This window comes from Arabidopsis lyrata, assembly GCF_000004255.2.
Source record: "Arabidopsis lyrata subsp. lyrata unplaced genomic scaffold ARALYscaffold_6, whole genome shotgun sequence".
NCBI lineage: Eukaryota > Viridiplantae > Streptophyta > Magnoliopsida > Brassicales > Brassicaceae > Arabidopsis > Arabidopsis lyrata.
Genome location: NW_003302550.1, coordinates 18,927,955 through 18,954,765, shown reverse-complemented (window position 1 = coordinate 18,954,765; position 26,811 = coordinate 18,927,955). Strand labels below are relative to the sequence as shown.

General features: G+C 36.0%; 3 protein-coding genes across 3 annotated transcripts; 2 read left to right on the top strand and 1 right to left on the bottom strand.

Annotated features, from left to right (window-relative positions):
* Window positions 1–11,243: 11,243 nt before the first annotated feature.
* Window positions 11,244–13,158, top strand: LOC9308485. Its single transcript, XM_021021804.1, has one exon. It carries the CDS (start codon window positions 11,331–11,333, stop codon window positions 13,002–13,004), a length of 1,674 nt encoding a protein of 557 aa, XP_020877463.1. The 5' UTR covers window positions 11,244–11,330; the 3' UTR covers window positions 13,005–13,158.
* LOC9310622 (casein kinase 1-like protein 5) lies at window positions 13,029–15,493 on the bottom strand. Its single transcript, XM_002872369.2, has 11 exons — window positions 15,332–15,493; window positions 15,202–15,242; window positions 15,048–15,117; window positions 14,810–14,958; window positions 14,640–14,735; window positions 14,493–14,563; window positions 14,345–14,406; window positions 14,190–14,253; window positions 14,031–14,115; window positions 13,824–13,950; window positions 13,029–13,730 (listed from the first exon to the last, which is right to left on the bottom strand). Exons 1-11 carry the CDS (start codon window positions 15,405–15,407, stop codon window positions 13,636–13,638), a joined length of 936 nt encoding a protein of 311 aa, XP_002872415.1. The 5' UTR covers window positions 15,408–15,493; the 3' UTR covers window positions 13,029–13,635.
* Window positions 15,494–25,577: 10,084 nt separating this feature from the next.
* On the top strand, window positions 25,578–26,657 carry LOC110227404. The gene has a single exon (XM_021021496.1). The coding sequence runs from the start codon at window positions 25,578–25,580 to the stop codon at window positions 26,655–26,657; it is 1,080 nt and encodes a 359-aa protein (XP_020877155.1).
* Window positions 26,658–26,811: the final 154 nt, after the last annotated feature.

Here is a 26,811-nt window from a genome sequence, read left to right as displayed (position 1 = left end):
AAGGAATCCCGGTTCATCTGTGGTCTGATGAAATTTTGGAGTCTATTGCTAAGAATGTGGATCATCTGGAGAAGACTGAAGTTTCCCCTACTTACTTTAGAATACGGGTTACGATGAATGGCTTGAAACCACTGATTAAGAAAACCATTGTTGAATTTGGGGATGGAAGTGAAGTGGTGGCGGAACTGATTTATGATAAGTTACAGAAGCACTGTAAGATGTGCTGTCTCCTGGACCATGAAGAGAAGGATTGTCCCTCAAACAGGGATAAAAGAAGACATGGAGAGGACTCGGTGGCTTTAAATAGGCCGTCAGAGAACCTAAGAAAGGATGGCAGGGAGACTCTTAGACATAGAGAGATAAGAGATGGAAGAAGTTTCCGAGATAACAAGGGAGGTTATCAAGCAGGCAGCTCACAACGTTTGGAGAGCAGAGATGCCTCTAGAGATGAGGCCTATCCAGATGAGAGGAGAAGGGTTCAGAGAAATGGAACTGAGTATCATCGAGGGTTCAGAAGAGAGGATAGCAGGAGAAGTCTATCCAGAACCCAAAACCATAGAGATGACTACCCGGAGGGACAGCGAAGTCGCAGGGAGTTTCAAGGGCGTGACTCATTTTCCCTAGGAGGAGGAAAAGAAGGATCTTGGCGAATTGATGTTAGGGCTGAAGCATTTGGGTCTCACCATGGGGTTGAAGTCTCCAGTTCTTCAAAGCCTAGGAGAGAGGAGGTGAATAGAGGTACTGTTATTCCTCAGGATGTGAGACCTTTACCCCAGGCGGTTGTTGAAGAAGCCATGGGAGAGCTGCGGGAAGTGATGATCCAATATGCCAGCTGCCCAGACCCAACAGAAAGCGCAGCGAGAAGAGAAAGAGTCCGTCAAGCAGAAGAACAAGGTCAATTTATTGAAACTGCAGAACAAATGGTCAGGGCCTCTCTTCCCACTCAGGCTAGTCCACCTCTGCTTTGGCTCCCCTGAAAGGGAAATAACCCCGCCTGTTAAAATCCCAGCTTCTCTTCGTCTAGGACCCACTAACATGACTAAAGCACCAACTAAGGGCAAGAAGAGAGCAACAGGAAAGAAAAAACTAGGTCGATCTCCTGGCAGGAAGCCTAGTCCAAAGAATCTGGTGGGAATTACATCCAAGAAGAGAAAACTCCTGAGTACTCAACCTTCTCCTTATAGAAGACTGAACATGGAGCTCCCTAATGGAGCTGAAAGTAGCAGAAGGGTTACTAGTCCAACTTCAAGGAATTCTCATAGAGAAGTCTCGGGGAATGTGCAACCCATTAAAGATCAACCAAGTAGTGGAAGGAGGAACCAAGGAAATTCATCTGAGAGAATGGATTTTCGGCTCCAGTCAGACCTGCCCTCGTAACGATTGTAAGCTGGAACTGTCAAAGGTTGGGGAATCCCATGACAGCTCATAGGCTTCAGGAGATTCAAAAAAAGATGATCCCAAACATAGTTTTCCTCATGGAAACCAAGAACCCCGATGATATAGTTTTAAAGAAGCTGGAAGAGCTAAGATTTAATCTCTCTTTTTTAGTCTCCCCTCAGGGACATGGAGGAGGAGGACTAATTTTGTTATGGAAGCCAGAAATCAAGCTGGAGGTTTTAGTAAGCTGTCATAACTTTATTAATACAAAGATCTCTACGAAAGGTCAGAGTTTTTTCGCTACTTTTGTATATGGAGATCCAGAGCAAGCAAACAGGAGACAAGTGTGGAAAGACTTGACTGAGATTGCACTAAGCAAAGAAGACCCTTGGTTTATAACCGGAGATTTCAATGAAATCATTGATAACTCAGAAAAGGTTGGAGGTCCGATGAGAGCTGAGGGTACTTTCATAGATTTTAGGTCCTTCATTTCTGAATGTGACCTCTATGATATCAAGCACGCTGGATATTCCCTTTCGTGGAGAGGAGTTAGACACACACATGTCGTGAAGTGCAGATTGGATATTGCAATGGGAAATAGTGCTTGGACTGAGCTATTCCCAAAAGGCAGATGTGAATATCTGAAATTTGAAGGGTCTGATCACAGGCCGCTTGTTTCCTTTTTTGCTCAATGTAAAAGAAAGAAAGGGATGTTCCGTTATGACAGGAGACTGAAAGATAATGAAGAGGTAAAGAGTCTGGTAGTGGATGCTTGGGCTGAGGTTGACAATCTGGATATCTCTAGAAGACTTCACAATGTCCGCAGAGCTCTCATCCAGTGGAACAAAGACAAATAGAGGAATAGCCAAACTTTGATTATAAAATTGAAGGATGAACTGGAGAAGGCAATGGTCAATCCAGTGCATGAAGAAGCTGTTCTAAAAAGGATAAATAAAGATCTCAATGAGGCTTATACTGCTGAAGAAGCGTTTTGGAAGCAAAGGAGTAGACAACATTGGCTCCAACTTAGAGATAGAAACTCAGGTTACTTCCACGCAGCAACAAGGGGAAGAAGAAGCATTAACAATCTGTCAGTACTAGAAAATGAAGAGGGAGTTGCAGTCTTTGAGGAAGAGCAGATTGGTAATGTAATTGCTTTGTATTATCAGAACCTGTTCACAGCTGTTCCTATGGAAGCTGGAGAAGTCCACAAGACTGTGAATGAGGCGATTAGACCGTGTGTCTTTGAGGCTCTCAACTCTATGTTGGAAGCACTCCCCTCAGCAGAAGAAATCAAAGAGGGTTTGTTTGATATCAACTCGGAAAAGTCTCCAGGCCCTGATGGGTTTTCCTCTAGTTTCTTCCAGTCCAACTGGGAAGCTGTGGGATGAGAGGTGGTTGCAGAGATACAAGACTTCTTTATTTCTGGTTCAATGCCTAAAGCCTTTAATGAAACTCATGTTTGCTTGATCCCCAAAGGGCAAGGTGCAAAGAAGACCTCAGATTATCGACCTATTGCATTATGCAATATTTTCTATAAGATCATATCCAAGATAATCACAAGAAGTTGAAGCCTTTTCTCTCGGACTGGATTTCTGAAAATTAGTCAGCTTTTGTACCTAGGAGAGCTATTTCTGATAATGTCCTAATCTCTCATGAAATGCTGCACTTTTTGAAGATCTCTGAAGCTAAGAAGAATTGCTCCATGGTCATAAAAACTGATATGACAAAGGCGTATGATCGTTTAGAGTGGAGTTTCATAAAGGCAGTCCTTACCAGAATGGGTTTTAGTGAGAGATGGATTTCTTGGATCATGGAGTGTATTACTTCGGTGTCCTATTCCTTCCTCATAAATGGACATCCAATGGGAACAGTGATCCCTTCAAGAGGAATACGGCAGGGAGACCCCCTTTCCCCCTACATCTTCATTCTATGTAGTCAGGTACTCTCAAGACTGTGCTTAAAAGCACAACCGGAAGGCAAACTGTTGGGTATTCGTGTGGCTAGAAAGAGCCCTAGAGTCAATCATCTTTTATTTGCAGATGACACTTTGTTCTTCTGCAGAACAAAGGAAAAAGGATTGCAGAGAATTCCTTCTGATTTTGAAGAAGTATGAAAGGTCTTCGGGACAGCTTATTAATAAACATAAGTCGTCAATTTTCTTCTCTAAAAGGACTCCTCAGTTGATCAAGGATAAAATGAAGCTCTTACTGTAGATATAAAAAGAAGGAGGAGTTGGGAAGTATTTGGGGCTCCCTGAGTTATTTGGAAGGAAGAAGAGGGATTTATTTACAGCTATTGTGGACAGAATCCGTCAAGAAGCTTTGAGTTGGTCAAACAGATTTCTATCAGGAGCTGGAAAGATGACTCTACTGAAAAGTGTCCTTTCTACCCTTCCTAACTATGCCATGTCTTGTTTCCAGCTTCCTAAGTCCCTCTGTAAAAGAATACAATCGGCTCTTACTAGATTTTGGTGGGATTCCAATGACCAGAAGAGGAAAATGTGTTGGGTAGCCTGGGATAAGCTGACGAAACCTAAAAAGTTGGGAGGACTAGGCTTCAAAGATATTGTTGCTTTCAATGAAGCCTTGCTAGCAAAGTTGAGATGGAGAATGGATAATGAACCCAGTGGTCTCTTGGCCAGAGTGTTACAAGGGAAGTATTGGCATGGAACAGATTTTATGAATGTCAAATGTCCTGCGAATGCTTCTCATGGTTGGAGAAGCATCATTGTTGGGAGGGATCTTTTGAAGAAGAAACTTGGCTGGGCTGTGGGTGATGGGAAATCAATTAAAGCGTGGAGTGACCCGTGACTTTCTCTTGCGGGACTTAATCAACCAATGGGACCAGTGCCTCTAGATGGAGTGAATTTGACAGTGGAGAACTTATTCCTTCCAGGAACTGTTGAATGGGATAAAGAGAAAATTGCTTCAGTGTTCCCGGATCATTTAAGTGAGATCTTAGCCCTGAAACCAAGCAGGTTGGGGGCTCCCGATAGAAGAGTCTGGTTGGATCATGCTGATAGAAAGTACACTACTAAATTAGGGTATGCTGCAGCTCTCCCCCCTTGTTGTTCTCAAGAAAACCCCAGTTCCCCGGAGACTAGTGTTTGGTTGGAAGAGGCGTGGAAGGTCAAGACTTCCCCAAAACTTATTAACTTCTTGTGGAAAATTCTGGTGGGGGCTCTTTGCTACAGGAGCTCAACTTCTCTCAAGGGGTTTATCAGTGGATGTGGCATGTGTGAGATGTAAGGCCCCAGAAACTATTTGTCACTTGCTTTTCAACTGTCCTTTTGCAAAGCAGGTGTGGAGTTTGGCCCCTATTGTGGGAATTGAGAAGATGCCAGATTTCATTGAAGTGCATCAGGGATTGGCTTGGCTCCGTAAAAGACTGGTGCTGCCTCCTTCGGGTCTTGGGCTTGGCCCTCTTTACCCTTGGATCTGCTGGAATTTGTGGCTGTCGAGAAATCAGAAAGTCTTCAGCGATAGGACTTTCTCTGAAGGAGAAACTCCGGGGAAAGCAATAGTGGATGCTAGAGAGTGGCAAGAAGCTCAGAAAGTCCCTGTTTCCCCTGTTTTGAGTGGTCAAAAAGCCCCTGATGTTTCAGGAGGTCTCTTGAGGAATGTGACTTCAGTGAAGACAGATGCGGCTTGGAGAAAGGAAGAAAAGGTAGCGGGATTAAGCTGGATCTTCTCTTCTCTACCCGCTGGAGCAGTTTCAAGGTTCTCTGCGGGCTGTGAGAATGTGTCTTCTCCTCTTATGGCGGAATGTCTCGCCATCCGTTCAGCTTTATTTAAAGCTCTGGACTTAGGGATTATTAATTTGTCCCTTCAGACTGATTGTCAAGTCCTAGCTAAGGTTATCTCTTCCCAAATTCTTTTGGTCGAGGTTCAAGGGATTCTTGCAGATATTTTTATCTGTATTTCTAAGTTTAGTAGTTTCGTTTGTAATTTCATTCCAAGGGCAGCCAATGTGGAAACTGATACCCTAGCAAAATCTGTTCTTGAGAACTTTGTTGTAAACTTCTGATTTATCAAAGTTTATTCGTTGATCAAAAAAAAAAAAGAATCAAGCGTTGGAATACAAAATTCATAGTTGAATATCAAGATAACTAAGTCACAAATATCTCGTAAAAATTCAGCTTGATCGGAGCACATGAATCTCCAATTATCGTCTCAAATAAACCTTAACAATCCTTGATAAGTCACTCACTCTCTTCTTATTTTCAGGTACACAAAAATTCAAAACCCCTTCATGAATAATTTTTTGGCTACTTCTACATCTAGTATTTTTGAAGTACATTTGTACCGGGTGGATTAAAATTTATTCAAGATTTTTGGTATCCGACCTGATAAAAAATTTACTTCAAAATTTTATACCAGATATTTCATATTTTTCTTTGGATCGGGTTGAAACTTATCCAAATTTTGTGAACCAGATATTCTATGTTTAAAAATATAAATATTAGAAGTTTTGATTAAGATTTTTCTATCATCTTTTTTTGGACTTTCTTTAAACTATTTTGAATTATCATATAATACCTACAGTTAAAAAAATCTCAATTATTTTTTCTTCATATATTGTTATTCAAAATTTTTAAAACGGATATATATTACGCAATTGATGAAAATGTGTATATTCACATTTTGTTTGGACAATGATTCAAATCATATTATAAATAAAATCAAAATGAATTCAAATCCGAATGAACAGGAAGCTTAACTTAACAATATCCAAATTTTAAAGTTTGTATACCGTTTGATTCGGTTTTTAGTTTAACTGTTTAATTTTACCAGAAATATTAAATTTTAGACATTTAATATGTTTTAAATAATATAATTCATATATTTAAAATCAATAAAAATATTTATAATATTATGAACCTTTGAACATATATAAAGAGTTACAATAACACGGGACGGGTTATATTGTGATACGGGGTTATATGGCGTGACGAGTTTTTAAGAAGTGTTAAATATTATAATTTAAATATTTAAAATCAATAAAAACTTTATAATATTAAAAATATTTGAACATATATAAAGAGTTAAAATAACACGAGACAGTTATATTGCATGACATGCTTATATGACGGGACGAGTTTGAATCAAAAAATTTAAAACATCATTAACCCGCTGCTTCAATACATTATTTTTTAATACCACAAAAATTATTCTGAGGTATAATGTTACTTAATAATAATTATAAATTATAATATATAAATACTTTTAAAATGATACATTATGCAAACTTTTATATATAATATATAACCATTAAATATAAAAAATATTAATTTTACAAACAAATCGTCCCGCTGTATACCGCGGATTAATTCTAGTATTACTGTGTAAGAATATCATTACAAAAAATTGTGAGTTTTCAAATATTTTTTTTTTGAAACATGTGGACCTTTTTATCACTATATTTTGGGTCATTAAGATGTTTACTTTCTTTTCAACATTTTTCATTTCACCTCTAAAAAAATGTGTAAGTAGTCTATATACTTAGATCTTAGATTAGATTACTATGAATCGATGATACTAAGTGTGGAACAGTTTCATTATTTTAATTAAAGTGTGATTAGTAATAAGATTTACTCGATCATCTTGTCTTAGATCATTAGTCAATAAATGTAATAGAAATGTGTGATGAAATACATCGAACAAAACCGATTGAGTAACTGTTTAAAAAACTTAATTCAGTAAATCTAATTAAAACTCGTAAATAACATACTATAGACGAAAAACCTTTATGGTCCGATGTACAACAATAATATTTTACTCTATTTTTCTTGATTATTTGATCAATTTTTTCATATGTTTTTATCATTTAAACAATATAATATTATCGTATAACACCACATCGGATTTCTAAAATTTATTCCTTCTTTTTCTATGTACAAATTATTATCCCTTATATATTAATTGAGAAGCATTATTAATAAAAAAAACCTTGTCACTTCGTGTGATTTACAAGATTGTCACGCTGACGTGTCGTGTTCACAGAAATTTATGGTTTAAACAATTAATCTAAGTTGCATGGAATCAGAAGCGGGTGCGGGGAAGCGAAGCGTTTGGAAACGTGGAAGCGATTTTTTCAAAAATTTATGATATGGGTACGTTTTGGAAGCGTGTAATATATATATATATATATATATATATATATATATATATATATATAATCAAATGTGATTAAATAACTCAAATGTGATTAAATAACTCTTGTCTTAAATAAAAGAGATCCAATACTTAATTAAGTTGATTAGAGATTAAAAAAAAAAACATAACGCATAAGTCAAAGATTTGGACCATCGTCTTCCTTTTCATTTTCATCACCATTAGCAAACACTCTCAACAACTCACTTAACGCTTAGTTATACTTGGACATTATAATTACTTCTACGAATGGGCTTTAGTTAGACCCATTAGACAACACCTTTCTTCTGTTGGGCCACACCTTAACCACTTAGGCCCACTTCATCTCTTAACTCAAAACACATCTTCTTTTTACGTTGACTCCTTCTTCTTCTTTAGTTGACCTCTCTTCTCCTTCAACCATGACAACTTCTTCTTCTTGTTCTACTTCAGAACTTCCTTGTTCTTCATCATCACTAACCTAGCTTTCTCTTTTGCTGGGCCAATCAAATGGGTCAATCCCAACAAGAGTTTTGCCAAAGACGAAATTTAGCCACGATTGTTATTCTCTTGTTTAGTAAACTGTAATTAGGGTTTTCTAATTTCATATTTAATTAAGAAATACAAAAAATATGTCACGCTTCCTAAATATTTCCTTAATAACGATTCCAAAATCAGAATCGCATAAAAATAGAACGCTTCCTAAACGGAATCATAGCTTCCAAACACTTCCGATTTCCTTTTTTTCGGAATCGCGCTTCCACCACGCTTCCGGGCGCTTCCTGAAGCTTCCGATTCCGTTTTAGCTTCCGAAGCGGGAATCGGACTACGAACGGAGCTTCCGTGCTTCCTAGCAATTAATTATCCAAATATTACTAGATTAGTTACAAATGTGCTTTGATATTCTAATTATTTCGTTAATTAACATTAAACATCAGTAATACAAACATCATATCTCCATCTATACATAAAGGATTCGTATAGTACATATATACATATATATATATGTATTAAATTGATCTAAGATCTATATTTTTAAATCGAGATTCGAGACTAACATATATATATTTAACAACTCAAACATGTTGGCGTATATTCATGTAAACTAATATATTAGAGTATATTTTTGTAACTTATATAAGTGTAAATTTTGTTAGGTTCATAAATCTAAACTACATTTATAAAATTAATTCTCAAAACTAAATCCTAACTAAATCTATCATAATAGCAACAATAAGTTAATTTTTCAAATTTTGAAGGCGATTCAAATTTTCAAAATTAAACGGAAAACCTACACTAAATATTTCTATATAAATATATTCCCTTATATCATCTTCATCCTCTCAAATTTACCGAGCACACATCTTCTTAGTTTTCGACCAATCTAATTTTTTTTAAAATTTTCATCAACTCTTTTACAAAGATGTATATGTATTTGTTATTTAATTTACAAAAGAAATTGTCTTCTTCAATAATTTTACGGGTAAAACGAATTCCGAGACGAAAAATCGATGATTGAAATATAAGACGATTTTTTAACATGTTTTATAATACACTAACAAATTTCAGATTCCCGATAATAATACAATAATTTTTGTAACTAAGGGGGGTGTATTGAAACAAGGATTTTTGAAAATTTTGGTTTTTTGTTAAAATCCACTGTTATTCAATTAGTGATTTTAAAATCCCTTCCCAAATTCCATGTTATTGAAACTGAAATTTATGTAAAGTCATTCCAAATAATTCAAAATCCCTTGTTATGCAATTAAGAATTTATAAAAACCATATCAAATCCACTGTTATTCAAACTTTACAATTTTTTTTTTAAATTACTGAAAATGGATTTGGGGAGATTTTGGATACATTTTTAGTACAAAAATTAGAACAAAACAATCACACCTCTAGAGGTGGTATTTGAAAGAATTAAAACAAAAATGTCCAAAAAAATACATGGTAATCTAGCTGGCAATTCAGTCACCACACCTTCGTCTCCATCTCTCCGTCTTAGTCCACCACTTCGTTTGATCTAACTTCACACACACCAACTTTTTCTCCGCCGTAATCACCATAAACAATATAATCATCAAAGTGGCTACAAGAAACAATTGACCATGTCCAGTAACAACAAAAACCAATTGACCATGTCCAATAACATTGAAACCCCTTATCTTTCTCTGCAAAAAACCAAAGAAAAGAAGTAATTGACCATGTCCAATAATAGCATTAAAAAACCTTGTCTTTTCATTCATCACCAATAGCTCACGTTATCTCCCTCTTGGAAGCACTACACATTTATAATCATCCACACATACACCATCCCAAGATGCAGTCACAAAGAAGTTATGTCCAAGCTTTCATCCTCGAGGTCATAAACCACGATGATTGCTCACATGTGAGATTTGGAGTGAGATACTCTGATTAGTTTTTTTTTTAATCGTCGACTTCTGTTTTGTTTTCGTTAATAAACCCTCCTAAATGACTCTAGTAAATCTCACCTAATCACCGATTATTTTTCTTTAAAAAGAAAAAAAACTAACAAATCAACCTAAATATCCTAAAAACTTATTCAAATCTCTCCAAATACTAAAATATGGAAATTCCACTAAATCCCTCAAATCTTTAATTCAATACATGGTAAAATGTTAGAATCAAACCGGCTCAGACGTCACAATGCCTAGAATGCCACTATGTGGGAACAAAAAGGCTAGAAAACCACCCAATTTTTTAGAATAATAAAAATAAAAGAATTTAAATCAAATAAATACAAAAGGACCAAAAACCCTTACCCTAATTTGATAATTACGTATCCCTGCCACTCATTCCTCTTCTTCTTTCACGCTTCTTCTTTTTTCACTCCTCTTCTTCTTTCACGCTTCTTCTTCTTCTTCTTCTTCTTTCATTTTTTCTAGATTTTTTTTTTGGATCTTTCACTTTATATCTCTTCTTCTCCATCATCATCATCATCAATGAAACTTTAGATCTATCTTCTCCATAGATCTCTCTTTGCGTTTCTTCATAGATTGAATCTTTCTTCATGTTTCTTCTCCATGGATTTCTTAGATTCACTAATCATGGATATCTCTTCATGTTTCTTCTCCATGGATATCTCCCCGTGCTTTCGTCCTTTGAAGTGCGCAATCGTTTGGTGAGAAAAACGGTTCACAAACTTCGACAAAGAAGGTTGACGGCGGATAATCGGCGACGACGACGATGAAGAAAGCAAGAAGAGGCGAATTAGTAAGTGTGACGGCGCTAGGGTTTAGAATTACAATTGCTTCGTTTCAGTTGTACCTACTTATTTGTACCAGTTGTACCTAACTATTTGTACCATTGTACCTAACTATTTGTACCAGTTGTACCTATTTATATGTCAGTTATACCAATTGTATCAATTGTACTATTATCTTTTAGTAATATCATTTGTACCAGTTGTCCAATTATCTCACAGTTATACTATTTGTATCAGTTTTCATATTATCTCTTAATTGTACCAGTTGTACTATTATCTCTTAATTGTACCAATCGTCTCTTATTTCATTAAGGGTAATTTGGGAATATCACATTTACAGTGACATTCAGATCACAAAATGGCATGCCAGATTCATTTTCTCCAATTAGTGGCAAACCAGCCTCGGACTCTCCGACGTCGCATTCCATTTCCTTTACTTCTAACCCCAACCAATTTAAAATCACTCTTATATTCGTCCCTAAATTAAATAATAAAAAAGAAAAAAAGAAGACTAAAAAAATTCGCTAGTCCATTTTCTTCTTCTTCTTCCTCTCACCAAAAAAAGCTTCCATCGATTTCGCATCAGATCCATGAAGGAATCAGATCTAACCACCGAACCAATCGCTCAGAATCTAATCAAGCTTATCAGCAATGTCTGTTTCTCAGTCTTCGTCTTCACAGTTCTCATTTTCACTGTAATTGCCGTCACTTACCAACCACCAGATCCATGGCTTGAATCTGCTCCAGCTCTCACCAAACTCCTAACAGAAACCGAAAACGCAACTTTCAAAATCGACGGTTCGATGCTCAAAACCGGTGAAGACATCGCTTCTTCTTCCCCGGTTTCAGCTCCGGCGGGGCTAGTTACGGAGGCGACGATTGAGAAATCCGAGGAGAGAATCGGGAATATGACGGTGAAGAACTCTTCTTCTGATTATTCTATGGATTGTGATGATTTGAAGATTGTGAATTGTTCGGATCCGAGAGTTTTAGTTGCTGTTGAGAGGTTTAATTTGAAGGTTTTTAAGTCTATTGTGTTCTTAGAGTACGAAACTCCGGTTAACGGATCGAATTTAGACGAATGCGATGTTTCGTGGAGATTTAGGAATAAGAAGGAGAAGTCTTGGAGGAGATATAGAGATTTCAGGAGGTTTAAGTTTGGATTTGGTGAGAATTGTACTTATAAGGTGTTTCATACTAGTGGTTGGCATTCTGGTGTTAATGCTCGTAGGCCTAGGATTAGACCGAGCTCGGGTAGAGGCGGTGGACCGAAGGTTGTGCGTGGTGGTGATCCCGAGATTAATGATACGATTCCGACTCTTGGTTCGCAGACGAATTTTAGGAGAGGGAAGTATTTGTATTATTCGCGGGGAGGTGATTATTGTAAGGGGATGAATCAGTATATGTGGAGTTTCTTGTGTGGTTTAGGTGAAGCAATATATTTGAATAGGACTTTTGTTATGGATTTGAGTTTGTGTTTGTCTGCAAGTTATAGTTCCACGGGGAAGGATGAGGAGGGTAAGGATTTTCGGTATTACTTTGATTTCGAGCATCTTAAAGAAACGGCTTCTATTGTTGAAGAGGGTGAGTTCTTGAGAGATTGGAAGAAATGGAATCGGTCGCATAAACGGAAAGTTCCTGTTAGGAAGGTTAAGACGCATAAAGTGTCGCCTTTGCAGCTTAGTAAAGATAAGAGCACGATTATATGGAGGCAGTTTGATACTCCTGAACCTGAAAACTATTGGTATAGAGTGTGCGAAGGGAAAGCGTCAAAGTATGTGGAGAGGCCGTGGCACGCATTGTGGAAATCAAAGAGATTGATGAACATTGTCTCTGAGATTAGTGGGAAAATGGACTGGGACTTTGATGCGGTTCATGTGGTTAGAGGTGAGAAAGCGAAGAACAAGAAGCTTTGGCCACATTTGGATGCAGACACATGGCCTGATGCAATATTGACCAAACTGAAAGGACTGGTTCAGGTGTGGAGGAATTTGTACGTCGCCACCAATGAACCGTTCTATAATTACTTTGACAAATTGAGGTCTCAGTACAAGGTTCACTTGCTTGATGACTACAGCTACTTGTGGGGGAACAAGAGTGAGTGGTACAATGAGACAAGTCTCTTGAACAATGGTAAACCAGTTGACTTTGATGGGTACATGAGAGTAGCTGTTGATACAGAGGTGTTTTATAGAGGAAAGACTCGTGTTGAGACGTTCTATAACCTTACCACGGATTGCAAAGACGGGATCAATACATGCTGAAATTGATCAGTCAGGTTGTTGTTATATGTCTCTTTTATTACTTTTGTACCACCAGCCATTTCATTGTTTAATTTGTTTTTGTATCCTATTCAATTATGCTTGTGTTGTTACCTTCTGTTCTACTAGCAATTGAAGAGTGTACGTAACGTTTACATTTTTTGATTCATAATTTTAGTCCTGTAAGAAGGAAACACCAGTTACCGGTTCTTGCGATGCTAGGATACTTTTTCCAGGAATGGATGGGTTACTCTGTTAAATCGTGATATTGTTGTCGATGCTAAACGAAAGTTCTACAGTTCTAGCGTGAATCTTTGCCAACTAGCAGGAATTTAGCTGATTTGGGATCTGATTGTTATATGGTTCTGCAAATAAATAGCTCTCTTTTATCGCTCAAAACAATCTGCATATGTTCTTAGCAGCTTCTGCTAGCAAGGGATAAGATTATCAAATAACATCACACAATCTAGCAGCTTCTGCTAGCAAGGGATAAGATTATCAAATAACATCACACAATCTTGCATTGTTCATCTCAAATATTCAATATTCTACTATTCATGACAAAAGTAACATCACACAATCTTGCATTGTTCATCTGTTTATCATGAACGGGATAACAAAAAAATTGAAAGTATCAAGATTGTACATCGGCATGAGGTGGAGGGTTTCCGCATTGTGATTGCGGATACTTTAATATCGTCCAGTCGAACACAAAATCAAACTGAAAACCTGAGTTAAACGAATACTCATTTGGTGTTAACAGAAGCTTTTGTATGAACTTGATAGCCTTAGATGAAGAAAAATAGAGAGTAAATAAATGACCTTCACGAGTAAAAAGGTCGCGGAATAGTCTCTTCAAATATGCATAGTCTGGCTTATCAACGAACCTAAGGGAGCGGCAGTAATGGAGGTAGGTTGCAAACTCTATTGGATGACCTTCGCATAACGTCTACAAAGACACTGATGCAAAGTTATAGTACATGGACTCATAGAAGTTTCTAAAAGTGTAACCATATACGAAGAACTTACTTCGATGGAAGTTGAAACTTTCTTATCGTTAATCTTGTCATATATCTGTTTCTTGTTCCCAGATTTTAGTCCTTTCCATGGAAGACTACAAGAAAATAGGATAAGAGATGGATCAGGAAACAAAAAGCAGGATATAAGAAAGGTTACGCAATGACTCACCTTCCTCTGAGGAAGTACATGAGGATATAACCAAGTGATTCTATATCATCCCTCCGACTTTGCTCTACCAAGTGTAGAATGAATAGAAAGATTGAAATAAGAAAAAGTATACAGCAGAAAAGAGAATAAGATCTGCGATTAGCGATGAAGTATACCGATCCCTAAGTGAGTGTTCAAGCTGGCATACGCCGGTGTCCCAACTAGACGTTTATTCTCCCTGAACAAGTTATATGTAAAAATGCATTCAATAATAAACCAATATGCTGAAAAATGTTGAATCTGTGACATAGAAAACCTTGTTACCTATATGGTATATGTCGGTAGCTTGAGCTATCTCTATATTTCCTAGCCAAACCAAAGTCTATGATGTAGACCTAGAGAAACAGAACCAAAAATGTGATGCAATAGTGAGATCCTATAACCAAAGATGAGTGTATGAAGAAAGATTACCTGATTTGCCTGCCTTCCCAAACCCATAAGGAAATTATCCGGCTTTATATCACGATGAAGAAACGACTTAGAATGGATGAACTCGAGCCGATTAATCTGACACAATGTGTATAAACAAGTTGGTTAAAACCCCATCAGTAACAATGAATCAAATCCAAAGCATTAATTACCATTTGATCAGCTAGCATGAGAACTGTCTTCAATGTAAACTTCTTGTTGCAATAACAAAACAGATCTTCAAGGCTTCCACCAAGCAAATCCATCACTAAGACATTGTAATCCCCATCGACGCCATACCATTTCATGTTTGGAATTCCAACTGCATAAGCAAACATACACAACAAGAAAATGAATAACCGCGAACAACGATATAATCAATGTGAGTGAATCCAGAAAAACATTTCATACTTCCACCCTGAAGAACTCTATATATCCTTGACTCATATGACAATTGTGGATGCACAGTCTTCACACTTTCCTACAGAAGACACAACAAAAACAATCTTTTCATGATCCAACCAAAACGTGTTTGATTTAGTTCAACAAAGTTTAAAACACTCACAAACTTAATTGCAACATCTTCGTTACTCTGAATATCACTTCCTGTAATCAAACTTAGTCATCAAAACCACTTGGAACAGAAAGTGACCAATCAAGGAAATATTTTGGTAAAATCATAGAGAGAATCGAACCAAGGTAAATCTCTCCGAATGAGCCGCTACCAATTTTCCGACCAAGCCGGAACTTATTCCCAATACGAAGTTCCATCGATAAAACACCAATTCAAAAACCCTAACTTGTGTTCTACTCCGTCTGCGTCGTCTTTTTCATTTCTTTTTCCTTATCTCTCGTGTGTATTATATATTTATAGGTTAACTATTTTTCGTTCGACATAATTTTTTTCTTTTCTTTTTTGACAAAGTAAAGACATAATTTTTGGTTTTTTATATAACTTGTAAGTAGGCATGACCAAAAACTAACCGTAACTAGACCGTTTTTCAAGTGTAACCGTATAAAACGGTTAAAAAACCGTAACCATAAAAATAGATTAGTTACGGTTAAAAAAATATACTAACTGTAACCGTTAATTAACTGTAAACGTATCAAAACTGTTAGTTAACTTTACGGTTAACCGCTGGATTAATCGCATAGTTAAAACTTTAAAAATATAATTGTAACTGAGTATAATGCAAAAATAAATATTGAATGTTCAGATAAAAATTTTCAAAAAAGTAAATGATATCGCATATGAAAAAATCTATGTTAGAAAAAATGGTCTTTTCAAACAAATATGTTGTAATGCTATATTGCTCGAAATGAAGAAAATTTGGTTTATAATGTGTTATTAACATATATTTGTTATAACAACTTGATATTGTACTTAGTTTGTTACTAACCTTCATTTCATAGGAGTTAGTTTAAATCATATGACTTTAGCTACTACATATAAAGATTTATGGTCTTTGCCAGGTCGGTACCGAAACTAGAGATCACCTTTGGCTGTCTTATGATTACAGTGTAACCATCTGGACTCTCATTCGTCAAAGGCTCATGTCGCGCTCAAGTGCTTTTCAGGGCTAGACCGATCTGATTAAAACCTCTCGTGCAACGCTCCGGAAGCTTGTCGCTCAGGCTGTCATCTACGCTTTATGGATGCAAAAAAACAACTATGTATATAACTTGTAGTTCATCCCCGCGACAACTATCTTCAAGAACATTGACCTTGAGATCATCAACACCAACAATGTGAAGCCTCATAGGAAAAAGTACAGGAACCTTATGGGACTTTGGCTTCATTGAGGCATTGTTCTAACTTTTTCTAAGTTTATATTTCCTTGTTTTTTTAGCTTTTTTTGGCAACAATCTATTTTCTTTTCTTTTTTCTTACATATTTATAAAGACAGTAAAATTTCTAAAGTTTACAAATCAATACATACCAATGTTTATAAAATCGTTGTGCAGTAACTAAAAGAGTTTGGTTAATTAATCGGAGTTTAGGCGGAATCTAAGCGTTTATAAATTCTTTACTTATTTTTCAATATTTATAATTTTATAATAAGACATAATTATATGGTAATTGATGATATTTCCTATTTGAACTTGTTTATATATATACACTAGGTTATTTAGCCGCGATACATACTATGTTATATGTTTGCAATTTATTTTACTTAGGTTTTTTGTTTGAATTTAAAATTTAAAGAAAATTAAATAAATGAATTACTGTAAATTCAAATTTGATTTTTTCTATAAAATTTAAATTCTATTCATCTATATATAATGATATTTATGTTTTTTAAAAAATAATTAAGAGTATATTACTGCTTTTAATCAATACAATATTTGATGCCAATTAGAAATTTTAAGAGTGTTGATGATAAAATTAATGATTATAGTAATATAATACCTATACATAAATAATACTTATTATGTTAAAATGTGAAAATCTTAAACCCTACTATGAAAATTAAGTTACATCGTTTTCAATTTATAATTTATATTTTAATAGTAAAGTTGATATTCTAAATTTCCAATTTAAAAGAATTTAAATATAATGGTAATACAAAAAATTTCTTATTATTTTCTACTTAATGAAAATATCATAACCAAATGTTATACATATTGGGTTTGGGCTGAGTTTTTAATTGAGTTTACCGTTATATTTTGATACAACTTGATTCGAAGTTGTTTATCTACTTAATGATAATATTTAAAATCACATAAATGACGTAAAAATGTTAAAATACCATTTTATTAGTTTATTATCCGTTAATAAAATAATCATTTTATGCTACTTGTAAAAGCATAATTTATTTGAGAAATGTATAACAAATAATTTATTATGTAATTTTTCTTACAGTTTAAGAAATAGATGTAGGAATGAAGATGAATTATATTGTAAGAGATAAGTGAATAGAGATGAATTATTCTATTATACAATTCAAGCGTCTGCTTCCACTACCACTTAACATTTATGTTGTTTCGAAGCATACTCAATTGTATTTTTTTCCTTCTACTCACCATTAGTCTTCTTGATTTTTTCTTAATCTCACTTCAAAAATATCAAATTTATTTTGAGTCAATCAAAATTCAGGTTTATATAGATTGACTGTTTTGGACAAAGAAAATCAACCTTAGTATATCTTCTCTTGTTGCATTACAAACTTTGGGTTTCTCTACTCGCTCCTTTTAAAATACCTCTGAAATAGCATATACGATTGATTGTGAGTAAAGTTTCTTGGTTACATGTCATCACTCTTCACAGCCTCTTACAAAATTGACAAAAATGTAATATTGAAATATCATTAGTCAGATTATAAAAGAAAGTGTTATAAAATCTATCAATATTATGAAATTTGGAATATGATGGTTAGTGATATGTGTATACTACTATTTATATAATACAACATATTTACGTTTTACAACTATTCAACTTTAACAATTATATTTAAATGTCATTTATGATTAATTTAATTGTATGTATATCATAAAAGTTATGTTATATTTCAAAGAATTCATTGTGTATTAATTGTATTTAAAGTATTGTTACAATTTAGTGTGAGCATTAACAACATAACGATAATTATTAGTATGGAGGTTATAAAATATGAGAAAATACATAAAATATAATTATTATATATTATTATAGGAAAATCTTAAATTATTACATGCTAATGATGTGGATGACATTTGTTTCAATATATATATGATTGAAATTTTTTTAAAGGCTCTTAAGATTTGATATCTTGCATTTGCTCATATTTTAGTATTATTTTTTACTTTACTATTATTTATGTATGTAAACATCAATAAACATATGTTATCTATTAATTTTACAAAATAAATTGTTGATAATAACTCACATATAATTTGTTTGTTTGTTGATATAAACTCCCACATAATAGTTCAAATTCATATTATTTTGCAAGTGGCAAACTAAATTTATATTTCTTATAAAAATCATATGAACTTCAATCTAATTAAAATCATCAAAGATCCAAGGATAACTTCTATCTTTTTTCTTTTCTTTTTTAATTTCACTCATCAATTTAAATTCTAGTGCTAGATTTTATACTAATGGTTTAATTTTATCTTTATAGGATTTAATAAAATGATTTTTTTTAATTATAGTTATTTTCTTGTATATTTCACTCTATTTAAGTATGAGTGTTAGGTTTCATTCTAATGATTTCATTCTAATTTTCTATTTTACCTAAATTTAATTTTCTTGAACCATATGATTCATTTTTTTAATCTTAAGGACCAAATTATTTTTAAAGAAATTCTTTTTAATTTGAAAAAATACTTAAACCTCAAAGTTTAAATCAGATAAACAGTATAATGATTTTTATATAATTATCTATTGGATCACAAAAAGTAAATAAAATAATACGTATATTAAAAATACATTACAAAATTTATTCGAGATAAGAAAAAGGTAAGAAATATATATTTAATAAATGTATTACAATAATTTATTTTATTAAATATTGCATAATTAAAAGAATTACATAAATATATTAGAAAATATTCAAACATCTAAAATAGATAATGAAAATGGATATTTTCAACTTCATTATCTTGTTGTGCTATGATTGGAATTGATATATCTAACTCTCCATCACCAATAAACCTGAAATTTTGTTATAACCATCAAAACTTTTAGTATACATATGTTAATTTAAACTAAAAATATGAAAATTAAAGAATAAATAAGTATATTTTAGTATGGCTTTAGAAATATACAAAAATGACTACAATGTTAGATATATATAATACATTCTACAATAAATTTAGAATCAAATGCTTGATTTTTAATCCATATAACAACATAAAAAATAGACACATAAATATAGTAGAAGAAGATGAGAGAATGATTACTTATAAGATGATTATCTAAAATAGACAATGAAGATGCATCTTTCAAAAAAAAAAAAAAAAAAACTAATGTAAGAACACAAAACAAAAAAAATATTTAAGATTTGAGCTATAGTGGAAGAGGGTGAGAAGATGAGAGGATGAGAGAATGAGAAATGAGTATTTATAGGATGAGAAGTGAGATAAGTTACAATTAAAAAAAAAAATTAGGAGTTACAATTCTAATTTATTGTGTGTTGAATAAACTTAAGTGGAAAATATAGTTAATGTATAATTTTAATGATTTCAGTTTTTATATTAAAATGTGAGTTAAATATGTTTTATTTATGATTTCATTAAAAATAAAAAATTTAAATTACATTTTTAAATGGACCAATAAGAAGAGAGTGAAACTCTACTTTTATATGTATGATTAAATGAGAACTACCATACCATATGTGAAACAAAAAATTGGTACTAACTAAATCATATTTAACAATTTTAATAACGAAAAAACTTTTTTTTTTCTTTTTCTTTTTCATTTATTCAAAGTGATGAAGTATTAAAAAAGAAAAAAACATCAAACTCGAGGACGAATTTGATTGATTTGGTTGATTTGATTGATTAATACTGATTTTGAACATTTACATCGGTAAACCAATTTAATTCAGTGACTTTAATAAAATCGGAACGCCAATAAACTTATGAGCGCTTACACAATAACTTTTTTAACTATGGTATATATTGTACGTTTTTCTTACTAACTTAGGGGTATTATTGGTTTGTGATTTAAATAGAGTTTTAGTGACTTTAAATGTTATGTAGAATCTATTGTTATTCAATCAAGATTTTTTAAAAGTTTGTTAAAGTTTGATGTTATTAGTTTAAGATTTGTAAAAGTAATTTAAAATCTTCATAAATCTGGAGTTATTGGATTCATACTTTTATAAAAGCATTAAAAGTTTTGTGTTATTCAATTACAACAAAATAATATATGATTGTTAATGAATTAAATTATTATGTTATTGGTTTATGATTTTCTACATTTTTCTTCACAAAACAAAGTCATGACAAAAATCATAAAAATAGAGAGATTGTTTGGGAAACTTTACAAAATTATGAAATACTAATAAACAAGATTATAGAAAGCTCTCAAAAACTCTCCAAGAATAGTTTAGAATCTTTCATTTGCTTACTTTCTATGATTTTATTAAAGTCATCAAAATTCCATGTAAATTAGGAACCAATAACACCCCCTTACATTGTTTATTATTAAAATATGTTTTTATAAATTATGAACACATGGGCACACATTTCGAGAATTCAAATTCTCGGCTGGTTCTCAACCTTAGATCTGGTTTTTACGGTGGCTCCGGCGAGATTTGGTTGGAAGTTTTCGAAAGCTGTTTTCGGGATCTATCAAGTCCTTTGCTTCTCTTGAAAGGTTGTGGGTTTTGCTTCCTTGTCTGGAGAGTAATGTCAAGGCGAATTTCTTATGAAGAAAAAGGGAAAGGAGTGGTGGAGACCCCACGGCCGCCAAGCATTCCGCGTGTAAAGGCTCCAAGGGTAGACAACACAGCGCTGCTGAAGAAACACGCTCTGACGGTTATCGGACGGGTGACTAATCCGGCCAGCCAGCGAATCTGGGCGCTAATCCCGTTTCTTGCTGACCATTGGAAGCTCTCTTCTCGCCCGGTGGGAGCTGACCTTGGACTGGGTCTCTTCCAGCTTCAGTTTGCATCTGAGCAGGATCTACTGAAAGCGCTTGAACACCAACCGTACCACTTCTCTCAGTGGATGGTGATTCTCCAACGCTGGGAGCCAACTACCTCAAAGTCTTTCCCGTCCCAAATTACTTTTTGGATCTATGTCCAAGGCATCCTGGTTCATCTGTGGTCAGAGGAAATCCTTGAATCAATTGCAGAGAATCTTGGGCACTTGGAAAAAGCGGAAGTTACCCCTACCTATTTCAGGATGAGAGTGACGATTAATGGCCTCAAACCTTTGATTAAGAAGACTATTGTGGAGTTTGATGATGGGGGAGAAGTTATAGCGGAGCTCATTTATGACAAACTTCAAAAGCATTGCAAGGTTTGTTGCCTCTTAGACCATGAAGAGAAGGATTGTCCAGTAGTCCTCGTATTTTGGGTTCAAAGAGGAGAGAAGTTGTAACTGGCGGAACAACAAGAGAAAGAAGAGAAACCTTAGGAGAAGAGATTACAGAGAAGAGAGAAGCTATATCTCAGAGAAAGTCACTTCTCAAGATGCAAAATCCCAGCGGAGCCACCTTCGAGAAGGTCCAAGGGACAGCAGAGTGCTGGAGAGATTCCAAAAGAGTCATGATTCTAGGGATGACTACCAACGCTATAGGAGGCGAGAAGAATCTGGTAAAAGTCGTTCTCATACTCAAAGCTGCAGAAATGATTTCCCAGAAGGATTGAGAGACAGAAGGGAAGATCAGAGAAGGAGATCCCATAATTCTGGTAGTAGAGCTGGAGTAGAGTCTCTTAGAGAGCATCGCATTGAGGCTTCTGACTCTCACCATGGAGCAGATGGAATATCTAATTATCGCTCAAGGCACTTAGCAGATGAGGGGACGTCAAAGAGAGGTCAAGAAGAGCTACCCTTACCACCAGCTGAAGTAGAGGTGGCAATGGGGGAGCTTAGGGAAGTTATGATCCAGTATGCTAATTGCCCAGATCCAGCTGAGAGCGCTGCTAGAAGAGAAAGAGTTCGCTTGGCAGAAGAACAAGGTGAATTTGTCCATACGGCTGAACAAATGGTGAGAGCTTCCTTACCTTCTCAGGCTATCACCCCTGAGGTGGAGGTTGTTGAAACAGCCTCACCAATTCAAGAAAGGGTTCCAGTAGCTCATAGACTGGGACCACTGAACCCGACTGGAGGAGCAGGCAGGGGAAAGAAGAAAGTCACAGCAAAAAGAAAACCAGGAAGGCCACCAGGGAAAAAACAAAGCCCAAAAGCGCTGATGGGGATTACTTCTAAAAAGAGGAACCTTCTTGCAACTCAACCCACTCCATATAGAAGGCTAAATATGGAGAATCAAGAAGAGGGAGAGCCAAGTAGGCGCCCCAGAGTTCAAACTTCTAGCTCTGCATCTCACTCACAAGTGGATGGAGAGGATCAACGGGGAAACCAGCCAACCCTAGGGTGAATTCCCAGGGCGACTCAGCAAGACAGATGGATTTTCACAGTCCATCAAGCCGGCCCCCGTAAAGATAATTAGCTGGAACTGTCAAGGTTTGGGAAATCCCATGACAGTTCGCAGGCTAGAAGTGATGAATAAGAAGATTCATCCTGGAATAATTTTCCTTAGGAGACTAAGAATGAAGATGTGGTGGTTTCAAAGAAGTTAGAAGATCTGAAGTTTGCTCATGCTTGGTTAGTCCCCCCTCAGGGACATGGAGGCGGTAGACTAGCACTTCTTTGGAAGCCAGAAATAGAGTTGGATATTCTGAAAAGCTGCCCAAACTTCATTGATACTAAGATCAAGACAAAGGGACAGACTTTCTTTGCTTCCTTTGTTTATGGAGACCCAAGCCAGTCCTAGAGAAGACTAGTGTGGATGGAACTGGCTGAAGCTGGGCTATTGCGAGAAGATCCCTGGTTTCTCACGGGTGATTTCAACAAAATTGTTGATAATTCTGAAAAGGAAGGCGGACCCATTAGAGCAGAAGGTACTTTTGTGGATTTTCGTTCCTTTATCTCTGAATGTGACTTGTATGATCTCAAACATTCAGGGAAATCTCTTTCTTGGAGAGGCGTTAGAGGCACCCATGTGGTTAAATGCAGACTTGACATGGCAATGGGAAACAGTGCCTGGACAGAAATGTTCCCCAAAGGGAGAAGTGAATATCTTCAATTTGAAGGCTCTGACCACAGGCCTATGGTCTCCTATTTTGCTCAAGGCATAAAGCAGAAGGGTATTTTCCGGTATGATATAAGACTAAGACAATGAAGAGGTCAAGAGTCTAGTGGCAAACATTTGGTCTGAGGATGAGAGACTGAACATCCATAGAAGACTGATAAGTGTTCGGAGAGCTCTAATTCAATGGAACAAGGATCAACAAAGAAACAGCCAATTGGAGATCGAGAAGAAGAAGTATGAACTAGAGAAAGTCATGGTGAACCCAATTCACGACGAGTTGCTGCTAAGGAAAATCACAGGGGACTGAATGTTGCCTATCTTGCTGAAGAGGCGTATTGGAAGCAGAGAAGTAGACAGCATTGGCTTCAGTTGGGAGATAGAAATATTGGGTATTTCCATGCAGCTACCAAGGGTAGGAGAAGTATGAATAATTTGGTTGTGCTGGAATTTGAAGAAGGGGTTGCAGTCTATGAGGATGACCAAATTGCTGCCTTGATTGCTCAGTATTACAATAATTTGTTCACGAGTTCACCAGTGGATGAAGAAGAGATTATAACTACTGTTTCAAAGGCACTCAGACCTTGCATCTCACAGGAGTTAAACAGCTCTTTGGAGGCTATCCCATCAGCTCAAGAGATAAAGGAGTGTTTATTTGATATCAATCCAGAAAAAGCACCAGGACCGGATGGTTTTTCAGCAAGTTTCTTTCACTCAAACTAGGAGGCTGTTGGAGGTGAAATTGTTATTGAAGTACAAGAATTCTTTATTTCAGGAATTATGCCAAGGGAGTTCAATGAGACTCATGTCTGCTTGATTCCAAAAGGGCAAGGACCGAAAAAAAAACTTCTGATTATAGACCTATTGCCCTGTGCAATGTTTTCTATAAGATCATCTCCAAAATTATCACAAGAAGACTGAAGCCGGTGATCTCAAGTTTGGTGGCTGAGAACCAATCAGCATTTGTGTCAGGAAGGGCCATTTTAGACAATGTGTTGATCACACATGAGATGCTCCATTTCCTGAAGAATTCAGAAGCTAAAAAGAACTGCTCCATGGGGATAAAGACATACATGACAAAAGCCTATGATAGGCTTGAATGGACCTTTATTAGGACTATCCTCAGGTGCTTAGGGTTCGGAGAAAAGTGGATAGGGTGGATACTTCAGTGTATAACTATTGTGAGCTACTCTTTTCTCATCAATGGAACCCCTAGGGGGGACGTCCGACCTTCAAGAGGAATAAGACAGGGAGATCCCTTGTCACCTTACATCTTCATATTGTGTAGCAAAGTGCTTTCAGGACTCTGTTTAAAATCAGAAGCAGAAGGAAAAATGGTGGGTATTAGAGTGGCCAAAAAGAGTCCAAGAATCAACCATCTACTATTTGCAGACGACACGATGTTTTTCTGTAGAGCTAAAGAGAAAGACTGTAAGGAGTTCCTAAACATTTTGAGAATGTATGAGAAGGCTTTGGGGCAGCTAATCAATAAGCTCAAGTCGTCTATCTTCTTTTCTAAGAAGACCCCTGCAGAGATTAAATCAAAAGTAAAACAGTGGCTGCTTATCGAGAAAGAAGGCGGTGTGGGGAAGTATTTGGGACTGCCAGAGCTTTTTGGTAGAAAGAAGAAAGATCTTTTCACCTCAATTGTGGACAGGATAAGGCAAAGAGCTTTAAGTTGGTCTAACAGGTTTCTCTCAGGGGCTGGAAAAATAGTTTTACTGAAGAGTGTTCTTTCTACTCTCCCAAACTATGCTATGTCCTGCTTTCAGTTGCCTAAGTCATTGTGCAAAATAATCCAGTCCACTTTAACAAGGTTTTGGTGGGACTCCAGTGACCAAAAAAGGAAAATGTGCCGGATAGCGTGGGATAAGCTAACTAAGACTAAGAAAGAGGGTGGTCTGGCATTTAAAGACATCACTGCGTTCAATGAGGCATTGCTTGCTAAATTGAGTTGGAGGATAATCAATGGACCTCAGGGACTGCTTGCGAAAGTCCTAAAAGGAAAATATTTTCATTCTGTAGATTTCTTAAAAGTAAAGTATCCAGGGTCAGCTTCTCACGGCTGGAGGAGTATCCTTGATGGAAGAGACCTCTTGAAAAAGCGACTAGGATGGGTTATAGGCAATGAAATTTCAGTAAAGGCATGGAGTGAACCTTGGATGTCCTCGACAAAGCTTTTGCAACCTTGGGGTCCTATGCCTTTAGAAGGAAAAGATTTGCTGGTGAAGGACCTCTTCGAGAAGAACTCTTTGGAGTGGGATCAAGATAAAGTCAAGGCTCTCTTTCCCAACTTTGCAAAGGAAATCCTCTCAATCAAGCCTAGTAGATTTGGAGCTCCTGACAAACAGATTTGGTTGGCTTCGTCAGATGGACAGTATACTACAAAATCTGGCTATGCCATTGCTAGGGAAACTAAATGCGACTTGGAGAAGACCAAGGAGCCTGGAGACTGCAACTGGATTGATGAGGTTTGGGGTATTAAGGCCTCACCAAAGGTTAAACTGTTCTTGTGGAAGACACTTGTTGGGGCTATCCCCACGGGACTACAGCTGGTTTCAAAAGGAATGGAGTTGGACCCGCGGTGTGTGCACTGCAAAGAGCCGGAATCAATTTGTCATCTGATCTTCAACTGCTCATTTGCAAAACAAGTCTGGAAGCTGGCTCCTCTGGTGAGTTTGGAGGAAGTGCCAGTTTTCACAGAAGTTCATAAGGGTTTAAGTTGGCTCAGAGAGAAAAAGGTTTTGCCACCCACTGGGCTTGTTTTTGGCCCACTTTATCCTTGGATTTGTTGGAATATTTGGCTGGCCAGGAACCAGAGAACTTTCAGCAATAAGAGTTTATCTGCTGTAGAAATGTTACTTAAGGCCATTCTCGATGCGAGAGAATGGCAGGAGGCTCAGGATTCTATCGTCCCCAGCAGCAAGTCAGGTCGAAGTCTGGCTCAGGAGACTTACTCTTGCTTTCCTTGCAGTGCATCAGTGTCTTCGGATGCTGCTTGGAATCAGGCCTCTAATGCCGCAGGTTTAAGTTGGATCTTTGATTCGCAGAATATGAGCCTTCCTCAAAGACACTCTGCAGTGTGTGAGTTTGTGTCTTCCCCTTTAATGGCGGAATGCTTAGCCATCCGCTCAGCTTTATCTTCTGCTTTGGACTTGGGGATTCAGTTCCTTTCCCTTAAAATTGACTGTCAAGTCCTAGCTAAAGCTATCTCCTCCAAGAGTACTGTGGTTGAAGTGCATGGAGTTATCTCGGATATATTCCTTTGTATTGCCTAATTTCAAGGATTTACTTGTAGTTTTATCCCGCGGGCTGCCAATGTCGATGCAGACTCTATGGCTAAGGCATCGTTGGCTTCCTTTCTTGTAACTTTTTAGTTTTGAATGAAATCATTGTGTTGATCAAAAAAAAAATTTTGAACACATACAATAA